Source organism: Pectinophora gossypiella, chromosome 14 (genome assembly GCF_024362695.1).
Source record: "Pectinophora gossypiella chromosome 14, ilPecGoss1.1, whole genome shotgun sequence".
Classification (NCBI taxonomy): domain Eukaryota; kingdom Metazoa; phylum Arthropoda; class Insecta; order Lepidoptera; family Gelechiidae; genus Pectinophora; species Pectinophora gossypiella.
Genome location: NC_065417.1, coordinates 2,900,893 through 2,920,601, shown reverse-complemented (window position 1 = coordinate 2,920,601; position 19,709 = coordinate 2,900,893). Strand labels below are relative to the sequence as shown.

The window sequence follows — 19,709 nt, the reverse complement described above, 5'->3', positions numbered from 1 at the left end:
TTCCCGATATTTCGACACTGTTGCAAGTGCCATGATCATCTTTTTTATTCGTCTGTACATGTCCTATGTTTATGTTTATGCAATAAATAGATATTGATTGATTGATATCGTCGCATTATAGATTTTTTGTAAAGTCACAATCAGATGTGACTTTTGTTAACAAAACCTCGCAGTAAACGCGCCAGTTTCAATCCAGGTCAACATTAGTGGAATTAAAATAACTCCGAATGAAATTAATCGTAAGGAATCGAAGTTTTATTGACGAAAAACACATCAGAGTGTGATTTCTTTTATTTATAAAAAATCTAAAAACAATCTTCTTACCGTGTTGATGGCAAACTAAATAGTGTCGGCCCAAAACCTGGCAACAAGTATGGCGCTATCTGCAGCGCTCATCAGATCCTCCTGCATGCAGGTGTTCGGGCAAGCAGGACACGATGCAAAAACAATGCTAATTAAAAAGAGCTTTACTGTAGACGAATATTAAAATGATAAGTTTTAATCGATAGACGATATCACTTTGTGAGACTGTCCTTTGTTTGGTAAGGACTTTACAGGCTTGAATCACCTGATTGTCTGAAAAAATAGATTCCGTGCTTCGGAGGGCACGGTAAGCCGTTGGTCCCGGCTATTAGCCGTAAAAATGCCTCCACCAATCCGCAGTGGAGCAGCGTGGTGGAGTATGCTCCATACCCCCTCCGGTTGATTGAGGGGAGGCCTGTGCCCAGCAGTGGGACGTATATAGGCTATTTATGTATGTTATGTATGTGTATACCGCAACGACCAATCGTTTCGTGTGCGAACAGCTGTTTGAAGAGATGGATCGTGCCCATTGTTCATAAAGATTGATGGAAACGATGGATCGTACTGCATACGGAACCCTTTACGGTTGTTTACTGAGAATCGTACGGACGCATTCCAATGTGTAGGTTGGTTGGAGAAAATGAAACTGAAATGTCCTGTTGACAGCCCTCGGTATGTGCGGAATGGACGGTAAGAAAGTCAGTCGTTGAAACATTTTATACGTCAACACATTAATTAGGGTTTTGCAAATGATTAATTAAATAAGCCTCTTGAAAGCGCATCATTGAATCGAGCTCAACTTTCGGCTTTCTCATACTTGAAAAACGGAGGCGTTCTCATTTAGAACGATACCCTTAAATGGATATGAACCGTATGGTGACAGGTGATCAGCGGTTCTAAGGAAGATGGTCCATCATTTAGGAAAAGACACGGCCCTTTCATTGATTTAACGCATTACCGCATAACAGGGAAGATAAGCAGCTGGAGCCTTTCTATGTTTTTAGTTGAGCGTTGGGTTCACAATCCGGAGGTCCCAGGTTCGAATCCCGTTAGAGACACATCCTAAAAATACCTTTGTGATCCCTTGGTTGCAGACATTGCAGGCTGATCACCTGATTGTCTGAAAGTAAGATGATCCGTGCTTCGGGGGGCACGTTAAGCAGTGGATCCCGGTTACTATTTACTTAAGTATTATGTAGCTTTGGCTGCTCAAGAGTAACCCACACAAACGAAGAGAAGAGTCTGTACATTTGTTTATGTTGCCCTATGCAAATAGTTACTCCATTTAGCCGCAATAACTCTATGTAATGTTTACTAGAACTCCTATCCCCTCAAGAAATCATTGACTCCAAAGGTTATCAGTGCAGCGAATGTGACAAAGTTAGTACCAATTTAATGCGCTAATTATGTCTCCTAATTGGCGTCCTAAGTTATTTGCTACTACGTTATTACAAAGACGAACAAAAAATACTGGAATATCTTCTTCAAGGGATCATTAAAAAAGAAATAAATCGAATGCGCAAAAAAATTGATAAAGAACTTCCGTCAAAAATCACAAGTCATTTAATAGCCAATAACTCACCATACAACTTATTAAAAAAAATCATACATAAATGTTTTCAAATAGATCCTACAGATTTTAATTTCAGTACCGGCAATCCGACTTAGATGAATGATTCGATTGGATGATTTGCAAAATATGTTATTTTTATTTTATTCATAGGATTGTTTTGGAACGCCAGACAGGCAGGCGCTTCTGTAAAATACCGGACCTGTTAAATCTTCAGGTTAGGTAAGCGGACGTTGTGAAAAACGGGATAATGCTGATGATGATTTTCATATTTCGAATGTTTTCAGGCAAATGTACGATATTCTTTCGAATGAATACCATTGAATAAAAATAGAAGCAGCGACAGATGTTGCTGAACATTTTTCACCAACTGTTGCAAGGTATGCAAGAGAAAAATGTATTAAAACGAACACAAAGAATATTTTCGTGCTTTTGGAATTTGTTTTTCAGACTAAACTTCCAACAATTAGCATTGTGAGAGGCATCAAAAGCATAGTTTGTCAACTATGAGAGTGCAGTGACACATTAATAATAAAAGACTAAACGTAAACAAGTTTCTACGATGTTATGTTTTACAAAATAATTTCATCAAACGACTTGTTTTGGTCAAAAGATACGTTATAAAAATAGCAGATGTATTCAAAACAAAAATGGAATTCTTTAAATCAGAAAAAGAGGGTGTTGAAGTACCTACACCCTCCGTGGTCTAGTGGTTAGAACGTGCCTCGTAGTGGGACGTGTATGGGCTGTTTATGTTGTTGTTGTTGTGTGAAATACCTACCTAAGTAAGTAAACACGAACCGAAGAAACAACAAACAAATAAAAACGCAGAGGCAAGCGAAGCACTAGAAAGGTCTAGAAACAAATTGAAAAAGGCATTGAGACAAGTGTAAACACTAGCTTTCAAGGAACAATCTCAAGTTCAATATAAACGTGTGAAGTATAAACCTACAATAGAAAAACACTGCTCAAGTAGCAGTGAATATACAGATAACAAACATTTGCTTTCTTGCTAAAAAGTTGCGTTAATATTTATGTGGTTAATATTGTATTTAAAATACGACTCACGAATGGTTTTCTCGTAAATAATAAGAAACAGTCAATAGGTAATTAGAAATCCGAAAAAATTAGAAACCCAAAAAAAAAACAGCCCGAGATAAAGATGAACTAAGAATTTCTCCGTGTAAATGAATATAATCATGAAAATCTACAAATGAATTCATAACAAAATATTCTGAAAGGGAATGTTCGTTGTCTGTTACTGTTCTGTGTTAAATTTGACTCATTACTAACCGTATTTATACAGAAAATATTGATGATGAAACCATTCATGGTAAATATAAATACGAGTTACTTGGTAAAAGCTATACAAAGACATTGTTATTCATTATTTGAAAAGCTGAAGTCGTAGGCGAGCCATTTGAATAACGATCGGATTTGCAACGCACGCTGAATACTGAAGAGGACAATCCAAATATGAAACGACGTAATATTTTTATATAAAAACAAAAGTCCAAAAATATAATAATTTTGGGAAATTCTGCACTTATTTTTTTACAACCAACAAATCAAAACTGTTGTATTAATTACCATTATTACCTTTCATTTCGTGATTTAAATCTTGATAGAGGGTTTAGTGCAAAGTTAGGAAACTGTCACATTTGAGTTAGGATGTCATGGAATAGTCACATAGCTATATGTATAGATTGGCATTAAGATGCTGATCGATCTTGTCACAGTTTATTATATTGAAAAGGAAGCCAACAGACGAGTCACTCAATGGTAGGTGGTTATCGTCCGTTAATGATATTTTGCAAACCGTATTTGTGTATTTAAAAATTTTCTCGAGGAACACTAAAGCTCAAGGCAATCGACTCTTATGACGTTGAATGGATCGCTTAACATTCAACAGGATAATGGCCGGTTTATGTACTTACAACAACGTGGATCGATTGCAAATCTACGATAATCTAGATGGATTAGGTTTCCCGGAAAAGATATTTAATTATCTACAGGGACCTAACAGCTAATATTAGTCACACTAACATCACAATAAGAATAACCGTAGGGAAAATACGTAATATCAATAATTATAATAAAACAAACGAAATTACAGGATAACATCCTCGAACGCGATGCAGAAGACATTTTTAACGGGGAAATTAATGCAGCCAGCCATAATGAAGATTGAGGAAGTTTGTAGATGTATATTGAGACCATAAATATAAATACCCAATGAGTTTAGCAACAAGGAAAATCAAACGGAGGAACAACCGTTTGCATGCGTTTATTTTAGTCTTCTTAATTAAAAAACCGGTAATGTGTACTATGCTAAATATAAATATTTCCCGAAACTGAATTGGTCGATGAACTTAAACTTAGTAGATGAGCAAGAATTATTAAATAATTATTTCCTATCAAATCTGAAATTATACACAGCTAATACTCCAGCAAATTCAGGTACATCTGTAAATTGATACTGTAATATAACCTTGAAGAAGTTCGTATTAAAATGTAATTGTCGTCAAGAACTAAAAAGACCTTCAAGAGTTTGCGTCATACAATCTATTTTAGCGGAAAAAGCAACCTTGACTACACAGGAAAACCTAAATTGTGTGGTAGCATTGTGAGGAGTACTGTAGGTACCTTAATTTATACAGTAAAGCACCTGCCCATAAACTATTCCGTTTCAGTCCGGGACTGCTCTTGTATGCATGAGAAACTTCATTACGATCCAGTGAATAGTTAAGCATTGTACTTACAATGTTAGCTTCGCATCGTATAGGCCGCTTTTTATGGCCACTTTTGTGTAGGTTTTGATTTTAGCTTTAACTTTGGTAATTATACTAAAGTGAACAGGATTTAAATTCCGGATAACTAAATATTTAAGTACAATTAAAAATACGCTTACCTTTTCATTATCAGTCGGCAGAGTTCCATAACCATACCAACTCCTTGCAGGCCTTAACCGTGGTTCTTCCCTGGGCGACAGAAGACCACTGCCCCATCGCACCACGCCCTCCGCTACAGCAGCCACTCCAGGGGTTATAGGACTCCCACTCGGAGACTTCGGAGGTGACCCAAGGGTCTTTTCTGCTACAGGAGGCAAAGTAGGTCGAGCACATCCCGTCCTCCTTTCGTATATCCTCTTACAAGATTCGTCTATATCCGTTTCTAACAACCCCTTCTTATCGTTACCTCTTTTGACTTCCTCTTTAACCCATTTCGGGTCGGTCTCCTTTCTCTTTGCACTTTCATTGGACTCCTGCCGACACAGCAAAGCTTTTTTCAGACTCTCGTTGGAGTCTTGCTTCGCGACTTGTTTCTTCTCTGTATCTTTGATGGCGACTTTTTTCTCATCCTTGGTTAAGAGGGAGCGTTTGAGGCTGTCGGTGGAGTCTTGTTTGTGGATGAGTTTGCGAGGGCATTCTGTATTGAGGGAGTCTGTCGTTTTGGAGATGAGGAGTTTGGGGTAGTCGTAGGGGGCGTTTTCGTTGAGTTCGAGGGAGCGGCGGTTCTTGCGCTTGTTGTCTGATGCGGGGGCGATCTGCGCCTTGACCGGGAGCAGTCTCCGGGGAAGGAGGCTGCGGTGGTCAGCGAGAGGGGACTCCGGACGCAACATCGTGGGCGGCGATGCGGTACTGCCGCGGATTTGAAATCGCCTGTAACAAACGAAACAAAATGGTTAGAGCCATAGACAAATATGTATATGAAATTGAGTCTTTATATTATGAGAAATCGTACTGTAACTTTCTTGTGTAAGTTTGTTTATATCGTGCACAATAGTAAAGTAGGTATACTTGTAATGATAAGTTTTACAAGCGTATTTTCTATGGAGTAGTAAAACAATAAAGTTATTATAGCAATGACAATTATTTACATTCATTATGTAAAACAACGGTTTATTCTGATTTTAACCTTGAAAGAGCATGTCACATCATCATTATCTTATAGGTCTATTATATCGGCCTCCGTAGTCCAGTGGTTGAGCGTTAGGCTCACGATCCGGAGAACCCGGATTCCAATCCCGGTGGGGAAATATCACAAAAATTACTTTGTGATCCCTAGTTTGGTTAAGACATTACAGGCTGATCACTTGATTGTCCGAAAGTAAGATGATCCGCGCTTCGGAAGGCACGTTAAGCCGTTGGTCCCAGTTACTACTTACTGATGTAAGTAAGTAGTCGTTACATGAGTCATGTCAAGGGCCTTTGGCGACTCAATAGTAACCCTGACACGCTCACAACCCACACGAAAGAAGAAGAAGAATAGGTCTCATCATCACCAGCCCATTAACGTCCCCACTGCTGGGGCACGGGCCTTCCCCAAGGATGGATAGGGAGATCGGGCCCTAAACCACCACGCGAGCCCAGTGCGGATTGGTGGTTATTAACGACTGCCGGCACCAACGGCTTAACGTGCCTTCCGAAGCACGGAGGAGTTCGAGATGAAAACTTTTTTTTTGTGGTCACCCATCCTAAGACCGGTCTTTGCGAAAGTCGCTTAACTTCAACAATCGCAGACCGAGCGCGTTTACCGCTGCGCCACCGAGCTCCTCCACAGAATAGGTCTATTAGATGTCAAACCTAAGAATTATTTCTGAAACATATTAAAAGGAAAACCACACAAAGATGTAAGGCAGTATCCCGATCGAGCATACAGTACGCTAGACTCATGCATATGGAGCGATTTGGGGACATGTAGACATCCTCAATTACTTCTCTGCCCTTGAATAACCTTGGTGCGTAATGTATTATTAACCGACTTCAAAAAAGGAGGATGTTATCAATTTTACCCCGTAGTATTTATGTATACTTCGAAATTTAATGACGTTTGTCTGTAGACGGCAGTGGATATGCAATAGTAAGTACATGTGTTCCCAGATTGTAACAAAACATAGAATCACGCCTATACCCCGAAGGAGTAGGCAGCGATGTATACACGCCCACTCCTCGCCAGCTATGCTTACATGCATACATACATAAACTCACGCCCGTAATCCCTAATGGGGTGGGCAGAGCCACAAGTAATCAAAGACAACTTGCAGCCACTGTTGATACGATGTCGTAAGCTGGATATGATGAACCTTACGGTGATAAGGGATCAGCCTATCGCCCATAACATTAGTCCATCATGTTAGAGGACACCATCCCTCATCATATGCTATGCTTAAGTCCCATGTAATAGAGGCCGTGGCCGTATCGCCCATTGCCATTAAATGGGCACAAATCTTGGAAACCATGTGATATCAAGTATCTATGATCCAAACATGAACTCAAAGTCGAATACAGTTAGTTGTTTAGAGCACAAACCGGTATTCAAACCTGTGACACGTAGTGATTGCCTTCCGAAGCCTACATAAACACACAATAACATAACATAAATAGCCTATATACGTCCCACAGCTGGGCACAGGCCTCCCCTCAATCAACCGGAGGGGGCATGGAGCATACTCCACCACGCTGCTCCAATGCGGGATGGTGGAGGTGTTTTTTACGGCTAATAGCCGGGACCTACGGCTCAACGTGCCCTCCGAAGCACGGAATCATCTTATTTTTTCGGACAATCAGGTGATTCAAGCCTGAAAAGTCCTTACCAAATAAAGGACAGTCTCACAAAGTGATTTCGACAATGTCAAACACACAATAATACTTGAAAATACAATAATAGTCTTAATTATTTGGCTTGATTTGTATCTTTAAGATGTGCGCATATAAAGGTAAGTGCGCAATGCCAACAATTAATGTAATTAATGTCAAATAGCAATTATACCTTCTTTAGATAAACATAACCTCACGAGTACATCGCAAATCGGGTAGTCAGAAGTACATCCATCGCAAGACGAAGTAAGCACCCACCCCGGAAATGTCAAATAGCAATATTTATTTATTTTATTATAAAGGTACATAGAACATTACAGTGTAACCCAATGCGCTGTATGACGAGAAAAACAATATAAAAACTAATACAACAAAAATAAACATTGAATGTTTTTTTTTTATTGTAACGCAAATTTTATTAATGATTTTTAATTTTAATTTCTTGTTTATAATTTTTATGTATTTGTACTTTTTATTTTTTAACAATTTTTGTACTTATTTAGTGTTTATTATTATTTATTTTTTCTATGGACGTTATTATGGTCTGAAAATAAATTATTTGAATTTGAAAAAAGAAAAATAAGACTATGCACATAAAAAACACAAAAATTCATCTAAAAATAACAATATGGTCTTTCGTCTCATCTCGTAAAGCAACTCATCACAAAATAAAGTTTAATTTATTTAGATACAAAGTATTGAACACTTTCAGTGTAAACAAGTGATCAATCTTACTTTGCAGGCTCGTATAACTTTACAATTTACACAACTCTATAATAAAGTTAGAAGATTTACGCCATTGTCTTTATATAGCCGTTATAAATCTTTTACACCTCATACATAACATTGTACACGAGACGAGTACGGTCACGAGTACGGTCACGAGTACTAATATGTATGGACTTTGATACCATGTCACATTAACTTTTTTGACAAATTAAACCGTGAGTCTCATTAAATGTCAAATATGATAGTGCGACAGGGTTCTAAAGTGGGTACATGATATTGGTCATGACTGTTCGGTCACGAGCATTAATATGTATACACTTTGGTACCATGTCACATTAACTTTTTTGACAAATTGAACTGTAAGTCTCACTAAATGTCAAATATGTTAGTGCGACAGAGTCCTAAAGTGGGTACATGATATCGGTCATGACTGTACATCAGAAGCACTTACAAGATTACTCCTATTGTTGAAATGGTCCAAGAAAATCGTTTATGCTGGTACGGACACCTCCTCAAGACCACATGGTGCTGGTGGGTTTACACATACCCAGTGTTCCTCCGGTTAGGGTTAATAACAGAAATAATTCGGTTATTAACCGAAATAAAATATGTGTTAACAGTACAGGCGTATACCGAAACATTTCGGTATTCTTTATCAAAGGGGTTAATGCGAACACTGTTAACAGAAATTAAAGGTTAACAGGAATGATAGGTTAACCGCTTTATAAACGGTTATTTTGCATGTTGCCATTCCGTCGTGCGAAACGAATGCTGGCAACGCTGCGCCAAGCAACCTGCAGGCACTTGTCGGCGTCGTTTAATCGTTCCACGCGCTTTGTTTTTTACTATTTCAACGTTTACTTTTTAACCAGCGACGCTACGCGGAAAGGTCGTAACGTAGTTGCAGAACGCATGATCCGATTTGGTTACGTTTTTTTTTTGTTTGATAGGTGATAATTACGAGAAGATTTGTAGACATGACGGAAGGATCCAGGGTCTGATGATGACCAGGTTATATTATATTATTATATATACTCGACAAAAAAAATGACGCAAGATCGCCGAGTTTGAGTTTGTTTGACTTGTCTTGATGAACACTCTGACCCTAGGTGGTTGTTGGTGGTTGATACTCAGGGTGTGATGATAACCAGGTGGTTATAAGGATAGGAGCTCGATATTAAAATAACGCTAGACCTCCGAGTTTGGGCGTGTTTGATTTGTCTTGATGAGCCTTCTAGCTATACTTGGCTTTGGTGGTTGGTATTCAGCGTCTGATGATGACCAGGTGGTCATAAGTTAGGAAATCGATATTAAAATAACGCGTAACCTTCGAGTTTGGGTTTGTTTGAATTGTCTTGATGAGAACTTTATTGGTGGTTGGTATTTAGGATTGGATGATAACCAAAAAGTAGGAACTCGAAATTTAAATGACGCAAGACCTCTAAGTTTGGGTTTGTTTGATTTGTCTTGATGAGAACTCTGACTCTAGGTGGTTGTTGCTGGTTGATACTCAGGGTGTGATGATGACCAGGTGGTCATTTGTATTGTCAACTTAGAAACTCGATGTTAAAATAATTTGCCTTGACGAGCATTCTAGCTCTGGTTAGTATTAAAGATCTGATGGTAACCAGGTGGTTATAGGAACTCCATTTTAAAATGACGCAAGATGTGGTTACTAGTATGAAGTCGGAAGGTAGTCGTCATGGAATCTAGACAATATAATAACGCTCTCTAACTCACTTGTTTGAGTGATCTTGAATATTACTCTGATCTGAGATGGAATTGGGATGCATCTTAATATGTAGCCATAGGATGAAGTCCGTATCGCATGGTTTAGGCGTATGGTACGTTACGGTTTTGTATGATGCGTATATTAATTTAAAGACTTGAATCGAGTCTATTTTTTTGTCGAGGAATCGACTGGATTCGACTAGAATCGATTAAAATGGACTGGATTTGACAAGCACCTAGAATCGTCACAATCAGCTTGAATGGACTTAAACTGACACAAATGACTTGAATCCACTCCACTAGACTGGATTCCACAAAATCGCCTGGAAACGACTAAAATCGACAGTTTTTTATTAATAATATAGGCTCACGTTTGACCGCGTTTGAAAACCGCGTCAGTCTCACCTGGTGGTATAGGACGATGTGGTCTAGGGTGAATCACGCTTACCTAGTAAATGCCTATTCACCCTAGCCTTGAAGAATGCCAAATTATAACGAGTTGGAAATGCAGACGACAGTTCCAGTCCTTTGTTATTCGCATCAAAAAGGAAGAGGCAAAACGTTTAGTGCGGATTGGTGGTATATCCACAACATGAAATGTCTGCCGACGACTAGTTGTTTGAAGATGGAATAGTGTGGGTGGAATTAACTCATGAAGTTCCTGCACACACTGAACCGCACACCGAAGTGTATCCTATAAAAAACCGCTACCCTTCGTCTGTGTTTTAGATTTTGGAGTCGAGTCTTCACTAACGACTCATTGTCTACGGGCTTTAATGCTCAACGCTCCACCAAGTCGAGAGCGGCCAACCGAGAGCTGGCAAAGCCTCGCCAAAGGTGACAACAGTACTCCATACAACAACGAACCTGTGCTGTGTACAGATCAAGCAACTGCTCTGAGGGGAAGTATCATCTGACTTTAGAAAGGATGTCTGATTTTTGGCTGCAATTTTGTTATAGACTCGGTGTAGCAGCCGAAGTTTAGGTTGGCAATTAGGTCCATACCATAGAGCTCGAGATAGTTGGTAATTGACGTGGATATTAGTGATGGTGTAACGAATGTAAATTTTTAGACATTCGCGAATGCGTATACGAATATCTGCAAAAAATCTTCGCGAATGCTAATATTCGTTACATCACTAATGGGTACACTCCGAAACATTGGAGCCAGATTCGTTTCGCGGTGAACAGACATGCCTGGGTTTTGGAAGCGTTGAATTCAACCAAGTTGTTGTCACCCCGTTCTGAGACGGACTTAAGGGTCAAATTCACACGATTCATAAGATTCTGATAACAAGTTCTGATAACGCTGACATCCCTGGTGCTTGTTCTCCGTCACTGTGCTATCGTCTGCATACCCATAGGACATAAATCAGCAGATAATTGATCTGGAGCAGGAAGATAGTGGGAGAGAGAACAGATCCCTGAGGGACTCCGACACTAATACCATGTAAATCAGACGAGCACCCATCGACGACTTCCCGAATCCGTCTATTCCTCCGGAAGTCAGATATCCAATTACACAGGCTAGAAGGGATCCCATATGCCGGAAGCTTTCCAATAAGCCTATGGCTATATTTCCAATAAGACTCCCAAACCCTATCAAAAACCTTTGTGATATCAAAGGACACGGCAATTGCCTCGCAAGTGTGTAGCGTACACAAGAAGATCGCCAGTTGACCTATTACGGCGGAAACCAAATTGGCGGTCACTAAATAGATCGTTGGTGAAGGTACGCTAGAAGGGAATTGTTCAAGTTCGCTGAGATGGGGCGGTAGTTAGCAGGGTCGGCACGGCACGACTACCTTTTTTGGACACAGGCTGCACATAGGCAAGCTTACATGGGTTCGGGACTAGTCCTGAACCCAAAGAGAGCCGGTAGAGCCGTGTCAGTACTGGAGACGACTCAAGTGCACAGTCCTGCTGTACGATTGCTGGATCTGGACCACGGAACTCATTCACGTCTAGAATGTGAAGCATTTTTAGGACCTCATGTTGCCGGATACAGATCTCTGCCATTCTTCTTCTTGTAGTTTTGATGGCATTCAAATTTTTTTCAGCCCAGTATTGCCATTGCCAGATCACAAGGAGGTACACTAGGTGGAACATTGTTCTCAGCATCTAGACGAGAGTCGCAGGTGAGGAGATAAATAAATTTGCCTTCTCGTGCGCGGTATAGGTCAGCGATCCATCAGGTTTCAGCAATGGCGGCAACAACAGACGGCAGAAATTAGCTAGATAAATACCAGTTGGGTACTTAGCCAGTTTCGCACCGATTTGGCCTACTTATATGGTCGAAACGAGCTCCGCGTATTGTCCTCTTGCAAGACTTGGCCGCGTTATTCGGAGTTTTCTTCAGAGTTAGGAGCTTTGCAGGTATATTCTTCAGCCCACACCCGGTATGCGGGTCTGCGCAGCTCGTCGGGTCTTCTGAAGAAAAGCATACCTCACTCCAAGGATAGGACGCGAAGAAGTGCCGCATCTCATCCCAGTCTGCTAACTTGTATCGTCATATTCGCCTGGATTATCTGCGGTTAAGATCAGATGGGGGATAGACAGATAGAGATCTCACCAAACAATGGCCGGAAGTTCCTAAAGGAAAGTCACTGATACTTGATATCGGTCCGGATCAGTTGTCGACAGAAGGTCCAAGCAGTTGGCGGTATGGTTGGCAACGTCAGGTACCGTTGCAGCGCAATTTACCAGCTGTGAGAAACTTAGTGACAAGGCAAAAGCCTGCACCTCTTTGTCAGCCTTTGTCAGCATGGTCGGTCTTCTGGAACGGGTACAAACACTCTTGATGGTAGGCGTTGAAGTCCCCCAGAAGAAAAAGTTGCGTTGAGGGATACTATACTCCGCATTACCAACTCCACTTTGCCAACTCCGATGTGTCATTAAGGTAGGTGAATAACCTGGAATCCAGTCGAGTGAAGTGGAATCTAGCCATCCTTATCGATTCCAATCAATTTTGTAAATTTTACTCAAATCCAGACGATTTTAGTCGATTTTTAACGATTCCATTCAATTTTGTCGAATATAGCCGATTCTTCAAAAACGCTTGTTTCCCGTTTATACCCATCTTTCTCTTTCCAGCTGAGTTTGTTTTAATATTTTACTCTTCGTTAGTAATAACCTATAAAACCGAGGTTAACCCTTGATATGTGTTAACAGGTTTCAATAGGTTAACAGATTAACGTGTTACCGTAATAAAAGGATACCGATTGAATCTGTTAACCTTTTATATCGGTTAACTTTTTAAATGGGTTTTCCGAACACTGCACATACCAACGAGGAAGCGTGGGCGCGGAAGACCCCCCCGCCACATGGTAAACGACAGTCGAAAAAGACCTTGGGGGTTAAAAAAGCCACATCGAAGCAATTCATCTAAAAAGCAATATTGCAATTTGACATTTGCCTTTTGTCATTCTGCCATTTGACATTGCTTTTTTAGATGAGTTGCTTTGATGTGGCCTTTTCAACCCCCCCGATGCAAGCGGATATTAATGCTGAAATCGCTCAAAATTGCCTAGTCTGGAGACAACGGGCAAGGATGACCCCAGATGATGGGAAATGGCGTAGGCAGATGATGATGATATAACCTTGATATAACTTTGATGATGATACAGCAACGCTGTATACAGCCTTGCTAGCACGTGATGTTGACACGATTTTTTTTAATATTTGTGTCTCTTGAACGCTATTAAAGAAACAATACGCCATTAAATGAGAATCACAAATCGTCCTTCACTGACGTATCTGACGTTCTAAACGAATCTGATTTGCACCTTTTATTACTGTCAATAAGACACAAATTATTTTAGCAAAAAAAATGCAGATACGCCAGTGTGCAAAGTCAGTCACGAAATGACATTGGTGAGAGTTAGAGAGAGAGAGAGAGAGAGAGAGAGAGAGAGAAAGAATATTTATTCAACAAATTGTGACCTGTGGTGAATAATGGTGTTAATTCCAGTACACACCATCTAAGTTTGTTTTAAGTTACTTATACCTGTAATTTTCTTATTCGCCGAAAAGGAAAGGGACGGGTAATCGACACGTCAATTTTAAGCAGAAATTAAAAAAACCTCCCAAAATTTTAATTGGCCAATAAACCGACATAATTAAGTCGACAGCACATATCAAACGGGTTGCATATTAGCGAGATGCCTATTTTATTCGCCCGGGTTACTCATTCATTTTAAAACGAACAGTTGTCAATCATCCGTCCCTTTCCTTTTCTATGGTATAACTTAAAATAAAATTAGGAGGTGTCTGCAAGAATAGAGGCCATTATGACGATAATGTGAATTAAGGAGATATATTTTATACCCTGGTTGCAAATGCAAATAACCTTTGAATGTTCACCGTTTCCGCCATTATTATTATATTACCTATATTTAAGCCGGTAGCCGTGGTAGCTCAGTCTGAAGAACGTTTGACTCTCACTGTAAAGTCGCAGTTTCGAATCCCAACACGAACCTAAACCAATATGCTAGCTCTGACTTTTAAAACTTCTAATCAAAAGTGGCTGCTAGTTATTTCCTGATTAGTGGCTCTGCTCACCTCTTTAGGAATCACAAGCGTGAGTTTTTGTATCTACGTCAGACGGGGATCGAACCTGTGACTCTTATGTAGCTGGGATCTGAGTGTTAAAAGTAAAACATAATTGAAACCTGAAAACATATTGAACATTATGGGATCGTAATCAGTGACTTCCATGATCTTGCCTACCCGAATGGGTGATAGGCGTGATGTTATATACGTATCTATAATGTATATTGAACATTCTACAACAACTCTTCAATAACAAGTCACAAGCGAGTGCTCACAAGAAATGTAAACAGTTATTATCTATAATATCGTAGCAACACTTAATCAAAACATTTTCATATTTTTGTTTCTCCAAAGGTTCTAGGTTATCGCATTTTTACATACATACATACATACATAAACTCACGCCCGTAATCCCAAATGGGGTGGGCAGAGCCACAAGTAATCAAAGACAACTTGCAGCCACTGTTGATACGAAGTCCTAAGATGGATATGATGAACCTTATGGTGATAAGGGATCAGCCTATCGCCCATAACATTAGTCCATCATGTTAGAGGACGCAATCCCTCTGTCGGTTTTTACGACATGCCCGGGAAGACAAGCAGCTGAACGTGTTCTATGTTTTTTATTTGCTCCCAGAACAGCATAGAAGCTTTTATCGCATTTTTAACATAACATAAACTCGACTCTATCCCAATGGCGTAGTTTGGGGTACATTTGTTACGAGATTGAGTATGTTGGTACTCACTAACCTCACCGAACTTTCTATCAATGGCTCAATGAAAAAAAAATTGAAAAATTTATGAGATAAAACTGTTTAAGATTACTACCAAAAACGTATCCCTATTTTTATAAGCAAAATATGATGTACATTATTTACCCTTGTTACCATGTTAAAATACCATGTTTTAAGCAAATAAATGGTTATGATTATCTGCGAGACCTATCTACGTGATAGTGAGCCGTATCCACGGAATAGAAGAAGGTTGGAAAGGCCTAACGCGCATTTTGTATGAGAACCGTTGTCGCCGGTTCAATCCTACTCTCTTTTACTATTTACTGCTCCTGTAAACAGATACTGAGATTGAGATTGTTTTTAACCCCCGACGTGTCTGTGTATGTGTGTGTAAATGTGTATGTGTCTGTCTGTGGCATCGTAGCTCCCAAACGGATGATCCGATTTCAATGCGGTTTTTGTTGTTTGAAAGGTATATCAGTTTAGAGTGTTCTTAGCTGTTTGGTGGAAATCGGTTCAGGTTCAAGGTCATCAGGTCGTTTGTTAAGTGTGATAGGAATGTTACACGTTTAGTACGCTTGCAAGCATGTGTGGGATAAGTTATTTTTTGCTTTTTATAGGGTTTAGCATTTTTAACCTTTTGTCATAATAATTGAGTAAGTTTTTGGTCGGGTGTATTAAATTTTTTAATTTGTGTGAAAATTTGATATGATGTTATAGTCTTGTTTTTGTGTGTGGCGCCCTTTTATAATAAACTATTTCTATTCTATTCTATTCAGATAACTACAGTAGCTCTACACTGCTTCCCAAATTCCATAAGACACTGCATAAAAAAGTAATTTGATAAATAGCCAATTATACTAAGGTATTAGCGTTCCTATGATAAGGAGGGATCTCCTCGAATTATAATCGATATTAGATTTTTTGCCCTGCAGATTATAATGCACAAGACGACCTTTTAATATACTATCGCGGAGCTCCGTGACTCGTAAAGTTTACGGACGAGTGAAGTGCAAAGTTGAAGTACGAACCATTTGCTCATACTTCTAAGGCGCGCGTTTTGCGCTCACTGGGCCCTTCCAAACTCTTTCTTCTGTTCTGTGGCCGTATCGCATTCTTGACTACTGCGAAATTATCTTCCATATCGTATAATATATTAAAGGCTGTCCATGTATGTCTATGTATATGTATGTTTAGTGTTATGTATGTATGTACCTCTGTCTATGGGGATTGGCGACGTTTATACAACCTCTTAAAGGGTAAGTATCTATCTTAAGACGTACTTCTTAGTTTTGAAACTTATCCTCACGACAAATACTGTAACATCCTGTTCGGAAGTTACGTGGCATCTTCACATAATAGTAGGTATGAGACCTTCAGTTTGCAGAACAATACGATATTGTCGTTTGATTTATAAAAGGACGTGATCGTGGGTGAGTTTAGAAATACTAAGCAGCAGTTGTCGCAGCACTCAAGTAGCTTGTGGGCCAAATATACTCAAAAAGCGTATAAAGTTCTGCGTATAGATCTATACAGGCGAACTATAGAGCTATAGAACTAGAGAGAACTATAGAGCAAACTGAAGTAGCAGTGGGATGGCCACATCTGATTTGACTAATAACCGCTGGTGTAAGCGTGTTCTGGAGTGGAGACTGCGTCTATTTGTGCTCTAAACAACTGATATGGTGTAGACTAGAATTAAAGCAGTAGTAGTGTAAAAACAAGGTTGATATTAAGTAGTAGCAATAAAATCATCGAACGATAAAGACATTTCATCAAGATATCTATGGGAAAAATCATAAGAAACAGTTTGCAATATTTCGCTTAAATTGGGTACGTATTTGAATATCTAAAATTGAAATACTTTACGTAAAAATACCTACGTTCAGAATCCCTAAAAGCATTATACCTAATGGTTTTTCTAATTAAATTCAAAATACCGCAAGTTTAAAATGTCAAATGGATTATGCTACCTAAGTTCATAAAGCTAAAACTTAAAATATCTACGTTTAAAATCCCTTAAATTGATGTACCTCAAAGTTTATTGACCTAAATTCAAAATACTGTTAGTATGTGAAGATCAAAAGGTATAAGCAAAAAGAAACACGACCTATTACAGTATTAAATTTTAATCAACATAATGGTTATCAAAAATAAAAGTGTAATTTTCTACTTAGTAATACAAAGGTACAGAAATAATACAGTACACTAAAGTACGATAATAACCAACAAAAATTACAACTCCGATGATAATTATACGATAATTGACTTATACTATTTAAGAAAAACGCTCACGATTTAGGTATTTTGACCACTGGGTATTTTAAACGTTGGTGTTATAACTGTAGATATTTTATTACATTAGACATTTAGTCCATTAGTTTTTTTAAACTTAGGTATTTTATAAGTCGGCGTTATAAGCTAAGGTATTATAAACCATTAGGTATAATGATTTTAGGGATTCTGAACGTAGGTATTTTTACGTAAAGTATTTCAATTTTAGATATTCAAATACGTACCCCTTAAATTTCGTCAAAATCATAATTAGAATTACAACTGGAACCTGTGACAATTGGTGAAAACAATAGAAATTAACTTAAATGTAGCAACATTTTACTTGTGGGTGTTTTGATGAAATACCTTAAGAGACAATAGCCCATGCCACATAGACACGGTGAGCGTTGCGGGCCGGGAAGCGGGCGTTTGTATGAAGTGGGATCTTGTAGGCTAGATTAGATTAGAAATAAATATTGACACTTGTAACATGTAATTTACATGTGTAGTTTTGATAAACGCATTCTTGTAATAATGAAAATTTAGACAAGGAAATTTCTTGACTTGTAACTTTTGATAAACAGGGCACAGTACGACTATTACAAAAATACGAGTACCGGCTCGGAACGCTCTTGGTGCCTCTGTGTACTGCGGGCCTTATGAAGTTAGTTTCATAAGTCGCAACATTGTTTTAACAGCTATGAGTTGTGAACGGCAGTTATTTTTTATGGACACAGATAAAATGTTCACACAGAGGCAGTACAATGGGGACGTGACAAAAACAATGGCGGTTATTATTAATGAATTGATACAGAGGTTTCTACACGTTGTCTCCATAATTACTTAGGCTACTCTTAGACTAAGAATTGTCTAGCAGTGACCTATTATAATATATATGTATATACAGGGTGTTAGTGACATCGTAACGAATACCCAGGGGGGATGATTCAGAACACGATTCATTCATGAGTTGATATCAAGTGAAATTTCCTGGCGGAAAATTCATGAACATTTTTGTATTTTTTTTTCTAAATTATTTTCCGTTCCATACTTTTGCGACGGAAAATTCCACTTGATATCAACTCAGAATCATGGTCTGAATCATCCCTCAAAGTTTTCGTTACGATGTCACTAACACCATGTATATACATTGTATATAGAGTGTTGGCGTCAGATCTGGCAACCCCCGTTGCCTAGGTATTGTAGATTATATGGCGCATAGCAACGGGGGTGTAAAGTAAGGTTTTTTACATTATTATAATTTTGTGATCGTTTACTCTTTATTATACGTTAATATTGAGTTGGTCATCTTTGATTTCGCTCGCTAATATAGAGTTTACTCTAAGTGAGCCCACTGAACTGAACGAAATAACCAGCCATTTGTGGTATCCTTTATTTTCGATACTTAGTAGTTAAGTTACGTACTTGTAGCAAGAGAATACGAATCAGACGAAGACGTAACATACGATGGAGGATATACACGATCCTGACGACCGGATTACTCTAGCCATAGAGGCGGCCAATCAGCTCGCGACAACAAACACTTCAAGACCCAGATACCGATCACGCCGGCGTGGTCGACGATTTCCCTCATTCAGCGCATATCGCTATCGGCCCACTAGGGTAGTTTAATTCTTGTAAATATAATCCTCTCAAACCAGGGTCTGAGTAGAGGTTCGCGGTTAACTGGGCACCCTCAGTGTTTCCCATTTGTCCGGCAAATGTACAATAAGTCACATAAAATACGGATCAGAAATATACGTGAACAAGAACGAACCTTGACAATAGATGATAATATTATCGCTTTAACACTGCATTATCAATACAACGCCTCATTCCAAACAAGTACCTATGTACATACAGATTGGAATAGAATATTTACCCAACTATTTCGATGACGTAACTTGTGCTAACCGCGCCTCTCCTTAGCCGCTGAATCCAATATTTACATTTGGGAACATAAACACCTGATCGCCAAATCTAGGGTCGAAGAACAAACAAGCGGTTCCATACTCTATGCTACGATCAAACAGTCGCAAGGGATAACGAGATTTCACGGTCTTTACTCTATTTATTTGTACCCCGGATACTCAAAATAAAAAATCCTCGCTTTACACAGTCGCTACACATTGACGTTATCGTACACGCGCATCTGTGTGTGTGACGCGTGACGCGCATACGATTGAAGACTAAAGTAAGACCGAGGGGGGGTGAGGT

At 39.1% G+C, this 19,709-nt stretch overlaps 1 protein-coding gene across 1 annotated transcript in view; it reads right to left on the bottom strand.

The window, feature by feature from the left end:
- Window positions 1-19,709, bottom strand: part of LOC126372461 (E3 ubiquitin-protein ligase RNF144A) — a 165,872-nt gene that overhangs the window by 111,820 nt on the left and 34,343 nt on the right. The window contains exon 3 of the mRNA XM_050018232.1: window positions 4,785-5,535. Coding sequence (XP_049874189.1) covers window positions 4,785-5,495 — 711 coding nt within the window. The 5' untranslated portion in view covers window positions 5,496-5,535. The remainder of the gene's footprint in view (window positions 1-4,784; window positions 5,536-19,709) is intronic.